Source organism: Varroa jacobsoni, unplaced genomic scaffold, assembly GCF_002532875.2.
Source record: "Varroa jacobsoni isolate VJ856 unplaced genomic scaffold, vjacob_1.0 scaffold_359, whole genome shotgun sequence".
NCBI classification, from domain to species: Eukaryota; Metazoa; Arthropoda; class Arachnida; order Mesostigmata; family Varroidae; genus Varroa; species Varroa jacobsoni.
The window spans coordinates 7504-22993 of NW_019213261.1; the positions used below are offsets into that span (position 1 = coordinate 7504).

General features: G+C 37.6%; 2 protein-coding genes across 3 annotated transcripts; one reads left to right on the forward strand and one right to left on the reverse strand.

The window, feature by feature from the left end:
* Positions 1 to 479: 479 nt before the first annotated feature.
* On the reverse strand, positions 480 to 1080 carry LOC147753588 (succinate dehydrogenase assembly factor 2, mitochondrial-like). Its single transcript, XM_086967996.1, has one exon. It carries the CDS (start codon positions 1078 to 1080, stop codon positions 688 to 690), a length of 393 nt encoding a protein of 130 aa, XP_086824122.1. The 3' UTR covers positions 480 to 687.
* A 355-nt stretch (positions 1081 to 1435) lies between these two features.
* On the forward strand, positions 1436 to 7063 carry LOC111259729 (AH receptor-interacting protein). Of its 2 annotated transcripts, none has more exons than XM_022831932.2 (5): positions 1436 to 1952; positions 2641 to 2770; positions 3035 to 3258; positions 4255 to 4445; positions 4837 to 7063. In XM_022831932.2, the coding sequence occupies exons 1-5, from the start codon at positions 1764 to 1766 to the stop codon at positions 5072 to 5074; spliced, it is 972 nt and encodes a 323-aa protein (XP_022687667.1). In that variant the 5' UTR covers positions 1436 to 1763; the 3' UTR covers positions 5075 to 7063. The 2 variants fall into 2 exon arrangements, with proteins under 2 accessions (XP_022687667.1, XP_022687668.1); XM_022831933.2 differs by having other exon boundaries at positions 4255 to 4437.
* The last annotated feature ends 8427 nt before the right edge of the window (positions 7064 to 15490 follow it).

A 15490-nucleotide genomic window follows, 5' to 3' on the forward strand; every position in this document is an offset into this window, starting at 1 on the left:
AAAACCTTATATTTGTATATGACACATTCCTTATATTGGCAAAGGATAGTATGTTACAATTTTCATTAATTCAACGTGGCGAAAGTCACCTGTATCTAACTTATATACGAGTAATGGATAAGCAATGTATTTTAATTATTATCTTAAATTCACCCCGTAATGCATGCCAGTCTAAATCTTGTACCTCTTACTAGCTTATCATCCGTTTCTCATTTTCACACAATTCGGTTTAGTTTACTTGAATATCCGTATGAATTCCTAGCTTTCTCACGAAAGACAGATGAGAGAGGAAGAGTCTCTCTGTATGCGAGAATATTCGTGAACGCCCTAGTACGTTTTTTTAACCTTACACATTACAAAATAAGTTTAAGGCTTACATGGACTTGTGCACACTTTAAAACTGAATTTTCGGTAAGTTCACTTTGAGAACTAATATCGAACTGAACCTAACGTAAGTACAGATAAAAAACACAATTGCATCTTTAAAAACGAACAGAGAAAACACACTTAATAATTTAATTTTATCTGGAATCCTTCTTCTCTTTTACATATTATAATTATTAGTTTCTATCATACGCTACTCTTTCTGATTCTGTGAAACGGATCCGCAGTCTTCTTACTCCAAGCACTACTAGTCTGTATTCAAGAAGTGGGCGATAACATAAAAAAACGCTTAAACAATTTTCTTCACAGGGGCGGCATATGAAATCTTTGTTCGCGTTTTGCATTTTTTGTATGCTCAACAAGTAGCCTAAAAATTGAGTTGTTCTTCACGTGTCCTGGAGCTTCCATTTTGCCCGTGCACCAATAGTAAATGTCCCATTCATTAGTAGTACTGTTGTTAATTAGAGCGTCGTACTCGCGCAGTTGTGTCTCAGTGAATTTATTTAGATTTTCCTTAGCAAACGTACTCAGGAGAAGATCGTTTTCTAAAATACCACGGTTGCGACTTTGATAAATTAGGCGGGCTCGTAATTTTTCGGTAGATTCTGCGGCAGCTAATGATAGAGACGACGATATGCAAGAAGTTTCACGCCGTAGGGCAATCCCTACGAACAAGGATAGGCTTCTTTGCAACATCTTCTTCCACTCTCAATACCTGTAGGATAGAGCTCCAGCCGCAAGGTACACCTCGACACAAACCTTCGAAATTTCAAAGCTCACAGGTCAAAACGTCTCCGCACAAGGCTCAGTGAACGATTTTTAGCGGGATTACCAAGAGAAGCCTCTAACAACAGGCCAGTGGGTACTTCAATTCGTTCCAAGCGAATTCCACTGTAGCCGACGGACCGCGAATGTTTATCTGATAGCCGTTCTCTTTCCACCCACGTTTTAAGCAGACGACGAAGAGTCAACAACAGATACAGAGAATACACAGGACCAAACCGCTGAAAAGTCAGCTGCTGGACCTGAAAAGCATATTGATATACCGGCCGTTGGATACCCAAGAATAATTACTAGTTTAACAGATAGTCTATGTCTTGAAAAAATGTAGGTTTCAGACTAGCGAAACGATAAACCTGTACGTTAATATGCTGCAGCGATTAATCATGGAGGACGTGAGGCTGTTCGTAGAAAAGTTTGGCTAGAATTCAGCAGTTTTTTTGTAATAAACCACTTCTACGTGGTGTTGATCGCTTGGCTATTGTGGTTGGTAATATGTTGACTAGCTAGAGAAAAAACATACAAAGAAAACATTCTGCAGTGATTGTTTTTACTGGACTCTGTTGGTTCATTCTTTGAGTAAATAATTATTTTTTGCGATGGAGCCTTCTAAAGTGCAGAAAACTGTAAAATTTGCCGGACGCGGTTCAAAGTCCACGTTCCCTGATGGAACCAGGGTTCGGTTTCATTTCATTACGAATCGCACCGATGTCAATAGCGAAGACGAAAACTTCTGTATCGAAGACTCGAAGGCAACCGGTAAACCTATGGAACTCATCTTTGGGAAGGTAAGCTGTTTTAGCACTCGTCCTATTCTCTGCTGAAGAAATATACACTTATAGGGAAACAACTATCAGTGAGTCAGCTACTCCAAAATTGTAGTTCCCCAATTTCATGTGGCTGGCTATAAAGGTGGCAAAGAAGCGTTTGAGAAGACTCACTTATTATAGCGGCTCTCTATATTGCCCGCGCAAATTAGTCTTATTATATCTAGTTGCACTTGACAAGACTCATAGTCAATTCTTTGAAGTAATCCTTCGAGTGGTTTAATTTTATTAGACAAGAACAGCTCTATTTTTCCGAATCGATATAACTTAAGATTACATGTAAATTTCCTAACGTGCAAGCGATATAGAGTATGTCAGTATTACGATACCCACTACTTTTCAAGTCTGAACAATCGTTATGTACTGACCAAAGAACGCCGAAAAGTACAGTCTATACAGCCTTTCAAGAACCTCTTTTGGGGACAAATTTAACCGGTACACTTCTTTCACACTTTATTCAGAAGTTTCTGTTTAGAATATGCAGCGTTATTTTTGTGCAATATCTAAGGCAAGGTGATGACTACATGTCGCCTAAGACAACTGTCAACATTTAAGTGTACTTCAACATACTTAAATGCGCGATGGAACAGTTTTCTTTTTATCCTGGAAACGGCAACACTAACCAAACATTATTGGCTATTTACTTTAGGAATTTAAACTTCCGGTTTGGGAAGAGTGCTTGAAGACGATGCTGTGCGGCGAGGTGGCAGAATTCGTGGTCGATAAAAAACTTTGTGCAAATTACTTTCTTGTGTCGAAGGGCTACAGACAGTATGCAGGTAGGCATAAAAGCAAGAAAGTCAAGTTGATGCGAACCATTTTGGAGTACTGGCAAATACACCAGCTATGCAATGCAGGTTTATTTTAATTCATCTAATGTATTACGATTGTTTATTAAAAATGGATGTTATAATGTTTTTGTAAGTGCTATTTTATCTGTTGCCTGGAGTCAAATGTCAGTATGGTAGGCTTAAAAATGAATAATCTAACACCTTAAATTTTTGATACTAAAAACGCATCTATTCGTTGCATTTCGTTTTCAGGTATTTCGAAGGAGCTATCTTCACACCACTGTTGCGGAACGATGCTCAAAGAAAAGACCGGGTGCCCTAAACTTGATTCTCTTCTAGAGAAACCATGTGACCTAAAATTTACGTTCGAGATACTTTCTATTGAAGAGGCTGGTTCCTATGAAAAAGAAGGATGGAGTATGACACCTGAGGAAAGACTAAACAATGTCCCTCGCCTTAAAGAAGAGGGTAACAAGGTGAGCAACTCTTATTTTGTATCTGCTGTCCTCTTTAACTATTTAATTGTTCAACAAGCCTTATATTAGTAGGCAAATAGAAAATTAACTATCGGCAGCAATTAGTAGTGTTATATATTATAACTTTTAATGTATATTCTTGCTTATTGTATGCTTCCCTGTGATGGTACACTGATTACATACTGGCCTACAGAACCTCAAGGTTGTTTAATGCGTGGCCTCTACTCCTTGTCTGTTGAATCATTCTGGATCTGAACCGAGACCTATCACTACGATGTCATCCGGAAGGGAGCTCACAGCATGATTAAGCTCACTCCATTATATTGGCCTATTTCAGCCCTAACGTGAAGTGATTTGTGCCAGCTTATTTTCCATTCTTTACTGTCCAATTTGTTGCATCACCGAAATATGGTTTCACAATGTCTGTGCTCCTGATAAACGAAAGGACGTGCTGTTTGTTGCAATGGTTACGGATGCCGCTATTACCCACATCTTGTTGTTATAGTTACAAGTGCCGCCCATCATGCAAAATTTGTTTCGTGCGTAAGAATCAGTGCTTTTTGCGTACGCTGTAACTACCATATCAAGTAGGATTAGGTACTAAAGAAATTTTTTTGTATGAAAAATACATTTGGCTCTCAGCACGACTTAAATTTACGCCAGGAATAAACTGATGCAGTGAACAGAGCGCTTCACCGATTAAATTATGCTGCTTGGCGATTAAAACGTTTTTATCCTGCGACTGCCTTTACTCTTTTGTGGATCACCCACTAAATTTAAGGTAACATAAAATAGTGAAAGGCTGAAACAGAGGGTACACAGGAGTTCTAAAAAGCCAGTCATCTGGAGCAGTCCTTAATGGCAATAGAACCGGATTTCTGTGATAGATGATATTATGATGTGATTTGAAGCTATTTAATATATATGCGTTTATTTGCACTTAGCTGATCCATACAGTGATTGAAACAAAAGTTTGTGTGTGTATTTTCCTGTTAGCTTTTTAGGCAGGGTGACATTGCAGGCGCGTCTTCAAAGTATTTCGCTGCGATTAGCCATCTGGAAACGTTGCTTTTGCGTGAAAAGCCTGGAGGAGAAGAGTATCGAGCAATCGAGAACCTAAAATGGCCAATTCTTCTCAACTACGCCCAATGCAAACTTTCGCAGGGAGAGTTCTACGAGGTTATTAGGTAACATATAAATAAAGCAGCGCATAGCGAAGGTTTTTTCAAGTTGGCAGTTGCTCTGCAGAACTCTTAGTATATACATGGAGATCTCGCGGTAGTGCGACGAAGAGATAGATTTAGAATGATCGTTTCAATTAGATTCGTAAAACTGTATGGGGCATTATTTGTAAGCATTTACAGGTTTATCTATAGAATTACCGGTGGAAGCTGGTAGTTTTCTTCATTGTTGAGCTCCTTGTACGTTACGTCATTCAAAAGTATTTTCATTTTTTGTTAGATGAATTACATTTCTAGCTGGTTTATGACACACCTAACATTCTGTAGATTGGATCTCTAGCTTTTCGTTTTTGTATGTCATCGTTGAACGACATCTCATGTTGATTCCTTTTTGTAGACACTGCACCGATGTTTTGGTCAAGGATCCAAACAACTCGAAAGCTCTCTACCGAAGGGCGAAAGCTCATGTAGGTGCGTGGAACCCGCAAGAAGCTCGAAAAGATTTCTCAAGATTACTGCAAGTAGAACCATCGCAGAAGACAACGGTAGAGAATGCTCTAAAAGAGATTGACAAGCAAGAACATATAAAGAACAAACAAGATAAAGAACTCTTGAAAAACATGTTTGCCAAATGAATTGCAATAGGTGGCAATTGCTATCATACCAATAAGTGATGTAATATACATAGTATCTATGTTATAGTATGTAAGTAGTACTGGAAGATGAAGTTACACCATCTGGTATGTAGGTTAAGAGGTAAGTGCCCTGTTTAATAATAACACACTTTTTTTAGTATAAGAAATTGCAGCAGTTTAACTGTAGCCAACCACGCACCATCATCAGAACTAAATCTATTATATTGCTCGTTCTCTTATTCTGCAGTGACACTTAAACATACCTATAACGTATTTTTATAACGAGAAAAAAATGGTTGGTTACTTCAAGAACACATATCTTGGGTAATAATTGCACCTTTTATCATATTTATACTTCTAATGCTGTATAGTTTTGGTTATCTAACTGAAGCTATTCAAGCTGTTAACTTACGCTTACTAGAGAAAAGTGTCATACACTTTTAGATTCTCATAGGTAAATACTGTTCTAAAATAGCTTCGTTCCAGTTGAAATAGAAAATTGTGTTCAGGTCGTAGTGTTTCACGCCAGCTTTCTTCCGGTAAAATCGTTTTAATGATGAAAAAATATACCATAGATAACTGAGTAAAGAATAACAGCTTGACCCAAATGCTTCTCCAAAATTATTTGCGTCCGCATGATTTTTTTTTCACTCAGCGTCCTGCGTATATGCTTTAAGACAATATAGTGTGTTTTTCAACTTCTAACGGATCGATAAATTTCCTCATAGACTGCTATCGGGTGGTTCAGCTCAAGCTAAATATGTAACGATATTGCAGCTGTAAATATCAGATACGCAGCACGCATAGTCGGACATGTCTGAATATAAGCATAAGAAAAGGTGAGGTTTATTAAAAACTGGACTTGAATTTTAGGGAAACCTTTTTTGCGTTGTAGTTTGTACTATTAGGACATTCGATAAGATTATGTCTCATACTTATCCTCCTATATTCAAATAACTACGTTTATTATGTAAGTCGTAAGTTGTCCTTCATTTAAGTAGGTTAATATGATGATCTTTGAAAACCTATGTCATTAGAATTATGTTAGAAGGCTGAATTCGACTCCCATGAGACAGCTGACGTGAAAATTCTAACATGTTACACCTTAATCAGTTTCTTTTCGGCGCAACATCGCATTATTTGTATATGTCGTGATAAACGTATCACATTCAAGGTAAATTCCTATATCTATTAAGTTGTAATTGGTTAGGGGGTTTTGCTGTGCTTATAAAAAGAGGTGGGTGACATCTGAACGGAAGAACGTCGTGAAATATGACTTATGCTGAGTCTGTTGGTATTACTGTTTGTTCTTTAGTGGTCAATCACAAAAATGGCTTTAAGAGAGTAACAATACATAGTGGTTTTTCACGATTACAGAGTGCTATCCAAAGTAAATTATATTGCCACGGAAATGTCTGATAAAATATTACGCAAATAAACACAAATCTATAGAGATTTTGATGTATTCAACGTCCAAGTAATTGAGTGTTATCTGTTAACATGTGGTGCAAGGGAGCATATGTTTGGATCGCTTGGAATGCGTTTCATTCATTCTATTAGCGCCGCAGCACCTTCGAAAAACCGGCTGAAAACGGCATCTGCTTATACGTCTAATTGTAAAAAAATCTGTTTCAATGAGACGTTTATTATTTATTATAAACTTATTTTGTCTTAGCTATTTTAGCCAATACAAAAAAATATCAATTTCTTTCTTTGTGTTCACTTGTTGCTCGTAATAAAAAACATTTAGACAAGCATTCGGTTCTCTAAAAAACATAAACTAATAAAACACTCTAAAAGAGTGAAATTATATTAACAAGCGCTTTCGTTGGAAGCAAATCAGTTTGTAATTACTGGGCGCATAATATTTATATTCGCTATAACGTATGTCTAAACTATGTTCCAATTAAACGTTTTATTACATAATGGTTATGTCAAATAAGAACTGTGTGCTTTAGGAATGAATAAATGCCTAATCAGTTGTGTAGATATCTGCTCATTTTCTGTATACAGTACGGACCACTAAATCGCTATATATTAAATTAAAAAGTATTCCTAAGTACAAAAGGGATTTCCTAGCGAAATTTGTACAGAGTTCGCTAGAGAGGGCTCTTTTAATCATTCATTATGTGAAAAACTCACTGGAAAACTTACTTCGTTCGTGAGTCTACCTTGAAAAATATGTTTGCAAGGTCGGTTTTTACAGTTGGTACATAAATTTGAACACAAGGACGGTCTGTAAATAAGGTAATAAGAGGCGAATGCATAGCATCAGTAGAATCTATCAAGCAGCGCCTTTTTTTGCAGATGTCTATGGATTTAAACATATCCTTTGATTTTTACATAAGATGCCCTTACGCGGACAACAACGGGCGATTTTCATACCGGCGAGTGCATTTCTCCAGTTTTCTATACCGGGACATTTAGCAAATGCGTTGATTAATATAATTGTCGGTTTGACTAGATGAGAGATGGCTGTCTGAACCGGCTGAACGGCCATTTGTCTAATGGCCATATAGGAACAGTCGAAAAAGCAATATTCTCAATTTATTATCGTAACTTAATGACCTTCTGATTAGAATTAATTCACTATTGTGATTATCTAAGGAAAAAGTAGCTCTTTTAACAGCTTGTTAAAATGTTTTTTACAAATTGTGTCTGGTTACAGAATAACAAACTGTTGGGTTGTTAGCATATTTAAGATACGGTACAAGCCGAAACGTAACAGAGAAGCTCTTATCCTTTTGGAATTCTAAAACTCGTGAGATGAAGACATTTTCCTAAAAAAAAACAACATTGCGATGAAGTATTGCTGGACTAGACGGCCCTTCTACATTAGATCTGTACAGCAATAACAATGCGTACGAAACAGAGAGGTCTGGGCTATTATTGTAGATCTTTAAGGATCCACTGCAGAAAGTAGGGAAAACGTTCTGTAAAAAACTAACGGTATTTTTAATGGAAATTAACGGTATTTTTATTTTACAGCCTTCCTTACGTAAGAAACAACTGGCGGTGAGCGAATATAATCCATTTGATCATGAGCTAAACGACTTATTGTTAAATTTATTGTTGCGGCCAGATGCAAAGTAAAGGAACACAGTAAACTGAAGCTTTAGTGAAGCTGTTTTTGAGGGTAGACGCGCGGCAGGTATTTTTCCTAAAAAAGTATTTGTATATGTTAACTAAAATTATAAATAATTTTTTGTGTCGACAAAAGTTATTAGAGCATTCATACAGCACGGCATATTATTTTTTATATTAGATACACACGTTGGAATTAAGTGGGCTGTGTTTTATCGTGTAACCAGCTTCTAGTAGATTACCATATACTATCAAGGCGTCCTAAAAGGGTGGCGCACGCTGGTTTAAGTTTAATTCTTTTATCTACTTCAGTTATTGGAGAGCATATCTTCGTAGAGTTACTATCTTCTGCAAAATGATCTTTGACACATTGTAAGTGTTTACGCTTTCGTACATATTATCTCCTCTATCCTTTCTTCCGTTAGGACCTGCTATCTCTACGCACGTAAGTCCATCCCATATATGTATTGTTGAGTAATTATTATCTTCAATCGGTTTTTCACAGGCACATCTTGTATTGCCTTGGCTATGGTTCTAGATACGCTAAACTGACTTTAATTAGCAAATAGGTAGTTAATTTATGTCGAGTTTGTTTCATATTAAATATTTCATGCTTTTTGGGAATTGATTTTGAGTTGTATAAAAAAAAAGTGACCGTGCTATTTCAATGTATGATTACTAAAGAGAATTTTTTCGGTGTCGCATTAAGGTGGTGCCAATGTTTTTTTTTTTTATCTTATACAGCTTTTCCTTTGCAATATACTATTATCTAAGCTATGCATTCCGAAAAGCCCTTTGAATTGAAAGCTATAAATGTGCTTCGGATCTCTGTTATCCTCACATAGGTATACTATATTTTCCCCTAACCTTTTCTCAACGCGGTTTAGTTAAATTTTCTCATTTGAATGTAATCCTTAGCCAAATATGTGAGTTGAATATCGTGAAAAACATGAGATAAATGCCTACCTAAATTATAATATAAAATTGATTCTTAATTCGTATATACCAGTGACACGTTCACATGGTAGAGTATGAATGATCCTTGTGTCAGCGCATATTTTTATGTTTTTTTGCGAACATCATTCAACAAAAGTTGAGTAATCGGTTAGTTCTGTAGAAGCACGTGAGCATTTGATCGTGACAGAAAATGCTCACCAGCCGTCTCATAGCGAATCCTCGTTTGCTTGCACGCGACGCGATACAATACGCAACATCTTCTGGCCAGCGAAGCGGGATACCTCGGCACGTCATGACTGAGCTGGCTCAAGCACTTTAATACTTTCTGAAGCGTCGTTGACTTCGACTTATTCTTGATGTTCGTATTACGAACATTTATTGGCTTAATTACCCTACTTTTTATGATCCTCAATTCTTATCAACGAAACACTGCGCGTTAATATCTTTCACAATATGGTTTAAAGGGAAAGGGGGTGGAGTTGGTGTCAAATACATTTTAGTATAGATATATATGAATGCCAGAAAACATGAAATATATGCCGTAGTACATGAATAGAAAACGTGACAGTAACCTCTTTACTACATAATTATCGTTACAACTGTAGCTATGCTCATTCGGGCTACAATACGGAAGGACATTCGCTCATTCGATAGATTTGATATCATTGCATAACATCGCTTGCTACGTATTATGCGGGCTACAATATCCTTATGGCTTAGCAGATCCCCCCCCCCCCCCCCTATACATTATTTTTCCTGCGTCATTCAGGCCTGTGTGCCGGTGAGTGCCTATCTATCTGCTGAGATCAGTGTTGCGCACGTGTGTGTGTACATGTTGTTGCGTCATTATATTACGTTTTTTGCTGCTTCTTTTCTTCCGCCAAGGGTCTATGGCCTTTCCAACCCGGCTGAAATTCAATCTGTGCACCAGTTTTGTTTTTCCGCTGTTTCTGTTCGTTGTTTCTGGTGTAGTTTCGTAGTGTCGACCTTGGCGGCCGCATCAGACACAAAACGTCACCGTTTATCGACGTCTGTTAGTCAGCTCATTTCAAGTCTGCTCTCCTTTAATACATAAATTTCAATATCAGGGAACTGTTCGTTTACGCCGAGTTCCCACCGGAAGACCGAAATTATGCGTGAAAAACTTTATGGACACAGTCTAGTTGGCCGAAACCTGTGCTACACATGGCATTGAGTGTTTTCGATTGCTGCCAGTGAATATATTTTAGCGTCGTCAGCCAATTGGCGTTCATAGACATGCTTAGCAGTTGCTGGTCCATAGGTAACCAGCTGCTGCTTTTAGCCGTTTGCTCCTTCAGTGAATCGCGCACGCGAGCACATATATCTGCCCCTTAAGTTCCACGCTGTGCGACGCCGGCTCTACAGCAGACATGACAGTAACATTATAGCTGGTACATGCAACCTCCTCCACCGGCATCGGAGCTCCTACTACTGCCGCTATCACAAACATCCGTCAGAGGATAAACGTACATTCACGGAGCCATAACAAGACAGAAGAATGGTAACTGCCGAACAAAAAGCACGTTGGTCTGTCGGAAAATAAATACAGAAGAAAGTAGTAGTGGCTGGTAGGCCGATAAACACTAGTACTCTTACGTAGTGTGCTATATAGATGAAGCCGTGGGCAAACACACGTAGAAGACGGGGACACGCAAAGCCGCACATCACGGCACATGGTCAGACCACCAAAGGGGACTGGAAATTATTGAACGCTGCTGCCAGTTAATAGTACCCCTTCTCGCCTAACGGCATTATACTGGGTGATGCCGGTAGGGATAGCTTTATTTTTGCAGTAACTATTGTGTGGCTACGTCGTTCACAGAGCGGATTTGTAATGGGAGATTGATAGTTGAAGTACAATGCCCGAAATATCTCTTCGTCTAAGCCGTCATGCAGAAACAGTGGTTGTACATATTCATCTGAACAACAGGTGCTAGTTTGTATCGGGTGATATAGGACTGTGACGAACTACGCTGTTTTACGAATTTAGCGTTGCAGTGAATGATCGGTCAGGGCTCAACAACAACAAGTGATATTAATGCTTATGAATTTCTACTTGACATAGGTACCACGTGATGACTTCTGGTGTCAAACGGTGACCGTGATGTGAAAATTCAAGAGCTCCGCACCCCGAAGATATTTGTCATTTCCAAGTATCGGGTACGAAGCCCTCAATAGAACGCGGCGACTTATTACCGACTTTTGTCTGAATTATCGGCATCTGGACATAGACGACCTTTTCCTTATTGAATTGTGATAAACCCTTTGGTGGAAAACAGTTTGAGTAAACGCAATGGTGCAATGGTGCGATGTTATCATCTCGTAACTTGCTGTGAAGAGCGCAGAGTACTTTTATCGATATCGGGATTACTTGAAGGGGTAACTGCAGTCACTTAATCGAAGTGTTGTGTTACAATCATTGAATGAAGTCCTGCTTATTCAAGCTTCAACCTGAAGACTACAAGAAAGGTTAGCACGGTTATAACCTTAATATAGTAGCTAATGAGCTGCATTGAAATGCTGCGACCAACATATTACTTCTATGGACATTACTCATTTTATCGGATGGTACCAGTCACCTTGGTAAAACATAGGTTAAGAGAGAGAGTTTCCGTTGCCACTCCGATTCATATACAAGATACAACACGTTATACGTACGCTAATAGAACTTTGCATAGCCATACACACTGTTTTAATGTAGTGATCTATCTAGTGTCGACTCTCTATTATTATTGTAAATATGAATTAAATTATATAAATAGCTCTTAATTCTTTTTTAGACAGCAGGACCTGGTACAACTCTGTAAAAAAACGAACAATCAGCGGGTAATAAACAGATGTAACGAATACTTGAAGAATTATTACAGCTGTGACCAGTAAGTTTTAAAGAAAGTTGATTTTTGGATTTTAAAAAATATGGATTTTTGTCGTAGTTTTTCGCGCTTCTTCACTAGTCACCTTACAGTGTTTCACACATTAAGGTTAAAAAGGTCCGCCAGTTGGTGTGTCACCAAATCTCGATCGTATTACAGATCTCCAACCTGTTATTACTTATTGTCAATTTAGATAACCGTACGAAATATAACTTCGTCCCGGGATCCTCTGACAATTAATCTTTTACCTATTTAGTGCCGAGTTCGTTATCAAATTCTGTAGCAAACAAATTTTATCTGTTACCAGATTGTCATAATGTTGACCTCAGTTCACCTTTCTACCCTAATCGAGTAAATTTAGAGACAATCGAAAAATACTGAAGATGCAAATCGCAAAGCACGGATTTCGATTATGATTCGTTGTTGAGTGTAATTTAGTGGTTGTCTAAGTCCGAAGCTTCGATGCTTGTGTTTTCGAATGCGTAAAGCTAAAAACCTACAGGAACGTTGATTTCAATTTCTTTAATGTATTTAGAACCACCTAGAATATACCAGAATAATAATCATATCGCGTATTATCTGAACAATGTTGTTTTTAGTTACAACCACTATATAGCTGAATTCCCTTTAGAACCATTTTCCATGTCTATAGTGCTAATAAATTTTACAGATGCATAAGTTTCATTAAACAAGTACTGAACCAAGCTTCTAGTGAATCCAATAAATTACAAAGTTTCTTTGATGTTAGATCAGTAGTGGAAAGCTGCCCCTAAATGCAGGCGTATTCCCAAACTTTTAAGCATAATCGTCTTTTGAAGATCCGCCAGTTTCGTGTATACGTGATCTACAACGGAAATTTGACATACATTTGAATATATTGGACATAGCGTTTTAGCCACTGCTACCTAATCCCAGTACCTGGTAAAATTTAGCCTTGTGATAAAACATATGTCTCGCCGAAATGCGAGCTTTTGTCTTTGACTTTAACAACTAGCTCTAGCTTCAATTTAATTAAATTGAAGCTAGAGCGATAAAAGTGGAGCAAGCTGCAGCTATTGGTCGTACTGTCTTGCCTTGATGGCGACATATACCATGTATAGATGTACTACGTAAAATAGTCCACCTAGTAGTCAGAACCACCATTAATTGTTTCTGAATGAGAAGCGTTTTTTTTAGATATCCTGATATACGTTCAAAGTGAGACAAGTCGAAGATGATTATTCGCTTACAATCGATAACATATATCAAATCTCTCAAATTTAGTCAACATGCGAATTTTGACTGACATGAACATCGTCCTACATCTTCTTCTTGGTAAAATAAAATTGGTAGTGACAACATTTACTATTTCAGCTCATTTATTGAAGCTGGACTTTTGGATGCGCTTTCACCTTTTCAGCTGTTAATTTTTTTAACATGTGAAGATGACAAAAGTTTTATTAATTCATGTACTGCTTACGTTTGTGACTATGGATTTGACATTCATCATATTGCGTGCGTATATCTTCACGTTCCAAAGGACCAGTTGGGCATCATCTCAAAAACTCAGAAATTATCCGAGAGCTCTTGAGCAATGGAAGCAATATCGCGAATACTTAGAAATTTTTTAGTGGCGGAAATAACTTACGATGAGGCCGACGGTGCCCGTCAAAGAGCCCATGGAACTAGTCCATCGTCGCAACCAGCAGTGTCGGGTACTCAGAGACGCCAAAAAAAGGTTGGTAGTTGAGCATCCTTTCTGAGTTAAATGGTCCTACTCTAATATTAGGTAGACTTAATTCGAATAACCATTATGTAGACAGAACACTTAGCTTATAACAAAATATCGCAGTTAAGACAAGTCTTGAAGCAAGCGAACCTTTCGTGCGAACAGACAGTCATTCTGTAGGTTCAAAACTTGCTGCAAAAAGCTATTGTTCTAAAAAGGGCCGGGTAAATTTGGCTTGATAAACAAGTCAGTGTTGTAACAATTAAACATAACCTCTCCCCTCTTATAGAACGTGCAGTGAAATATTAGCACGGGGAAAAGTGCACGATTGTGCAACGTTTTTGCATGTGTTTTCTTTTTGCATGTAGCTACCGATCGTGTGTCTCGTTAGTTTTGTGACCTTTATCGAGCATCTTAAAAAATCAACTGGCTATGAATTAATGTGTTAACAGTAGTAATATTTTATACATGCAGATACAATAAAACTATTCAAAAATTATATTCATCATCTTTAAGTGCTAAAATTCGCTGTTGCAATCCACCGTTAGTGAAATAGAAAGTAACTGCTTTTTTTCAAATTAGAGTATACAACATTTACATCAATGGTATTATCTTGAACATCTATAAACATGAGAGTTCATAACGTATAATATCATTTATGATGTGTTTAGACTCAATAGAAAAACTATTGGTGTCCTTAATGTTCTTCATACCCGCCGTATTGAGAATATAATGAAGCGCGATTATAACTCGCTTCGCAGAATCATTACAGTTATTTACATATTTGAAATATATACCATTTCGTAATAAAAGACAATGGATCCAAGAGTAACCTTGTCACGGAATAGCTAAAGTAGCTGTTGGCGAAATCTGACCAAGGCAATACAGGTGGACGAAGAATATTAAACGGCTACGTTAACGCAAAAAGATCTAGTTAAACGACCTTAAAGATCTTATACGTGTCTAATATATCATTGTTCATCTTCTTTTTCGTTACAACTATGTCATTTCTATTCTGGGTTAAATGTAGTACCCTGAATTGAATTGAATCGAAATTAGTGATTTTTTTTTTATCTTAAATAAGTTTTTGACTAAAGATAACGTCCTTCTCTTTACAACGATGAAATGGGTTTACTGAGTGCACAAGAGTATTCGATTAGCACGTGGTTGCTTAAGAATTAGTTGTACCGGATTCTACTATAATTTCTCCGTTGTCCTCAATAAAAAAAATACGAAGGTTGAAAATGGGTGCCTCATCAGTTGATGAGTCATCATCCGATGAGCAAAAAAGTGCATTTATAATATTTGCTCCCTCGGTGCCACAAAGTCAGTCCCAGTATGATCTTCTGAATAAAACGTTCACAAATGACAAGCAGTGGATTCAATACTGCTAAATATTTCAAGTGTTACAATCTGTTTAATATTGCTGGAAAGATCCTATGATTTCCTCTAGCCGACAAAACAGTGCCCCCGTTCTGAATCTTTTTTAAGCGTGTTTAACACGAACGATTTAGCGCACTTGAACACATTTTATCAGATGGTTTATATTGAGGTTCAAATATAGAACTATTATGAAGTTCACCTTTTGTTCTCCGATCTAGACAAGCTTATACGTCCAAATTCAGTAGGCAACACTTTTCAGTAACAAAAAGTGAGTGTGTTCGGCACAAAAAAGCAATTAAAGCATCAAGTATGTATGTGGTGGACTAGCGAAGGCATCGTAATCTGCTAGTTAAGCATGGCTAAACGCCATGCGAAAGGTCTCTGCACAGC

Bases quoted from the DNA above. Each gene is read 5' to 3' on its own strand.
- LOC147753588 (XM_086967996.1), bottom strand. From the start codon at position 1,080: ATGTTGCAAAGAAGCCTATCCTTGTTCGTAGGGATTGCCCTACGGCGT.
- LOC111259729 (XM_022831932.2), top strand. From the start codon at position 1,764: ATGGAGCCTTCTAAAGTGCAGAAAACTGTAAAATTTGCCGGACGCGGT. The intron at 2,771-3,034 runs GTAGGCATAAAA...TTTCGTTTTCAG, and splicing joins GGGCTACAGACAGTATGCAG to GTATTTCGAAGGAGCTATCT. The intron at 4,446-4,836 runs GTAACATATAAA...TCCTTTTTGTAG, and splicing joins GAGTTCTACGAGGTTATTAG to ACACTGCACCGATGTTTTGG.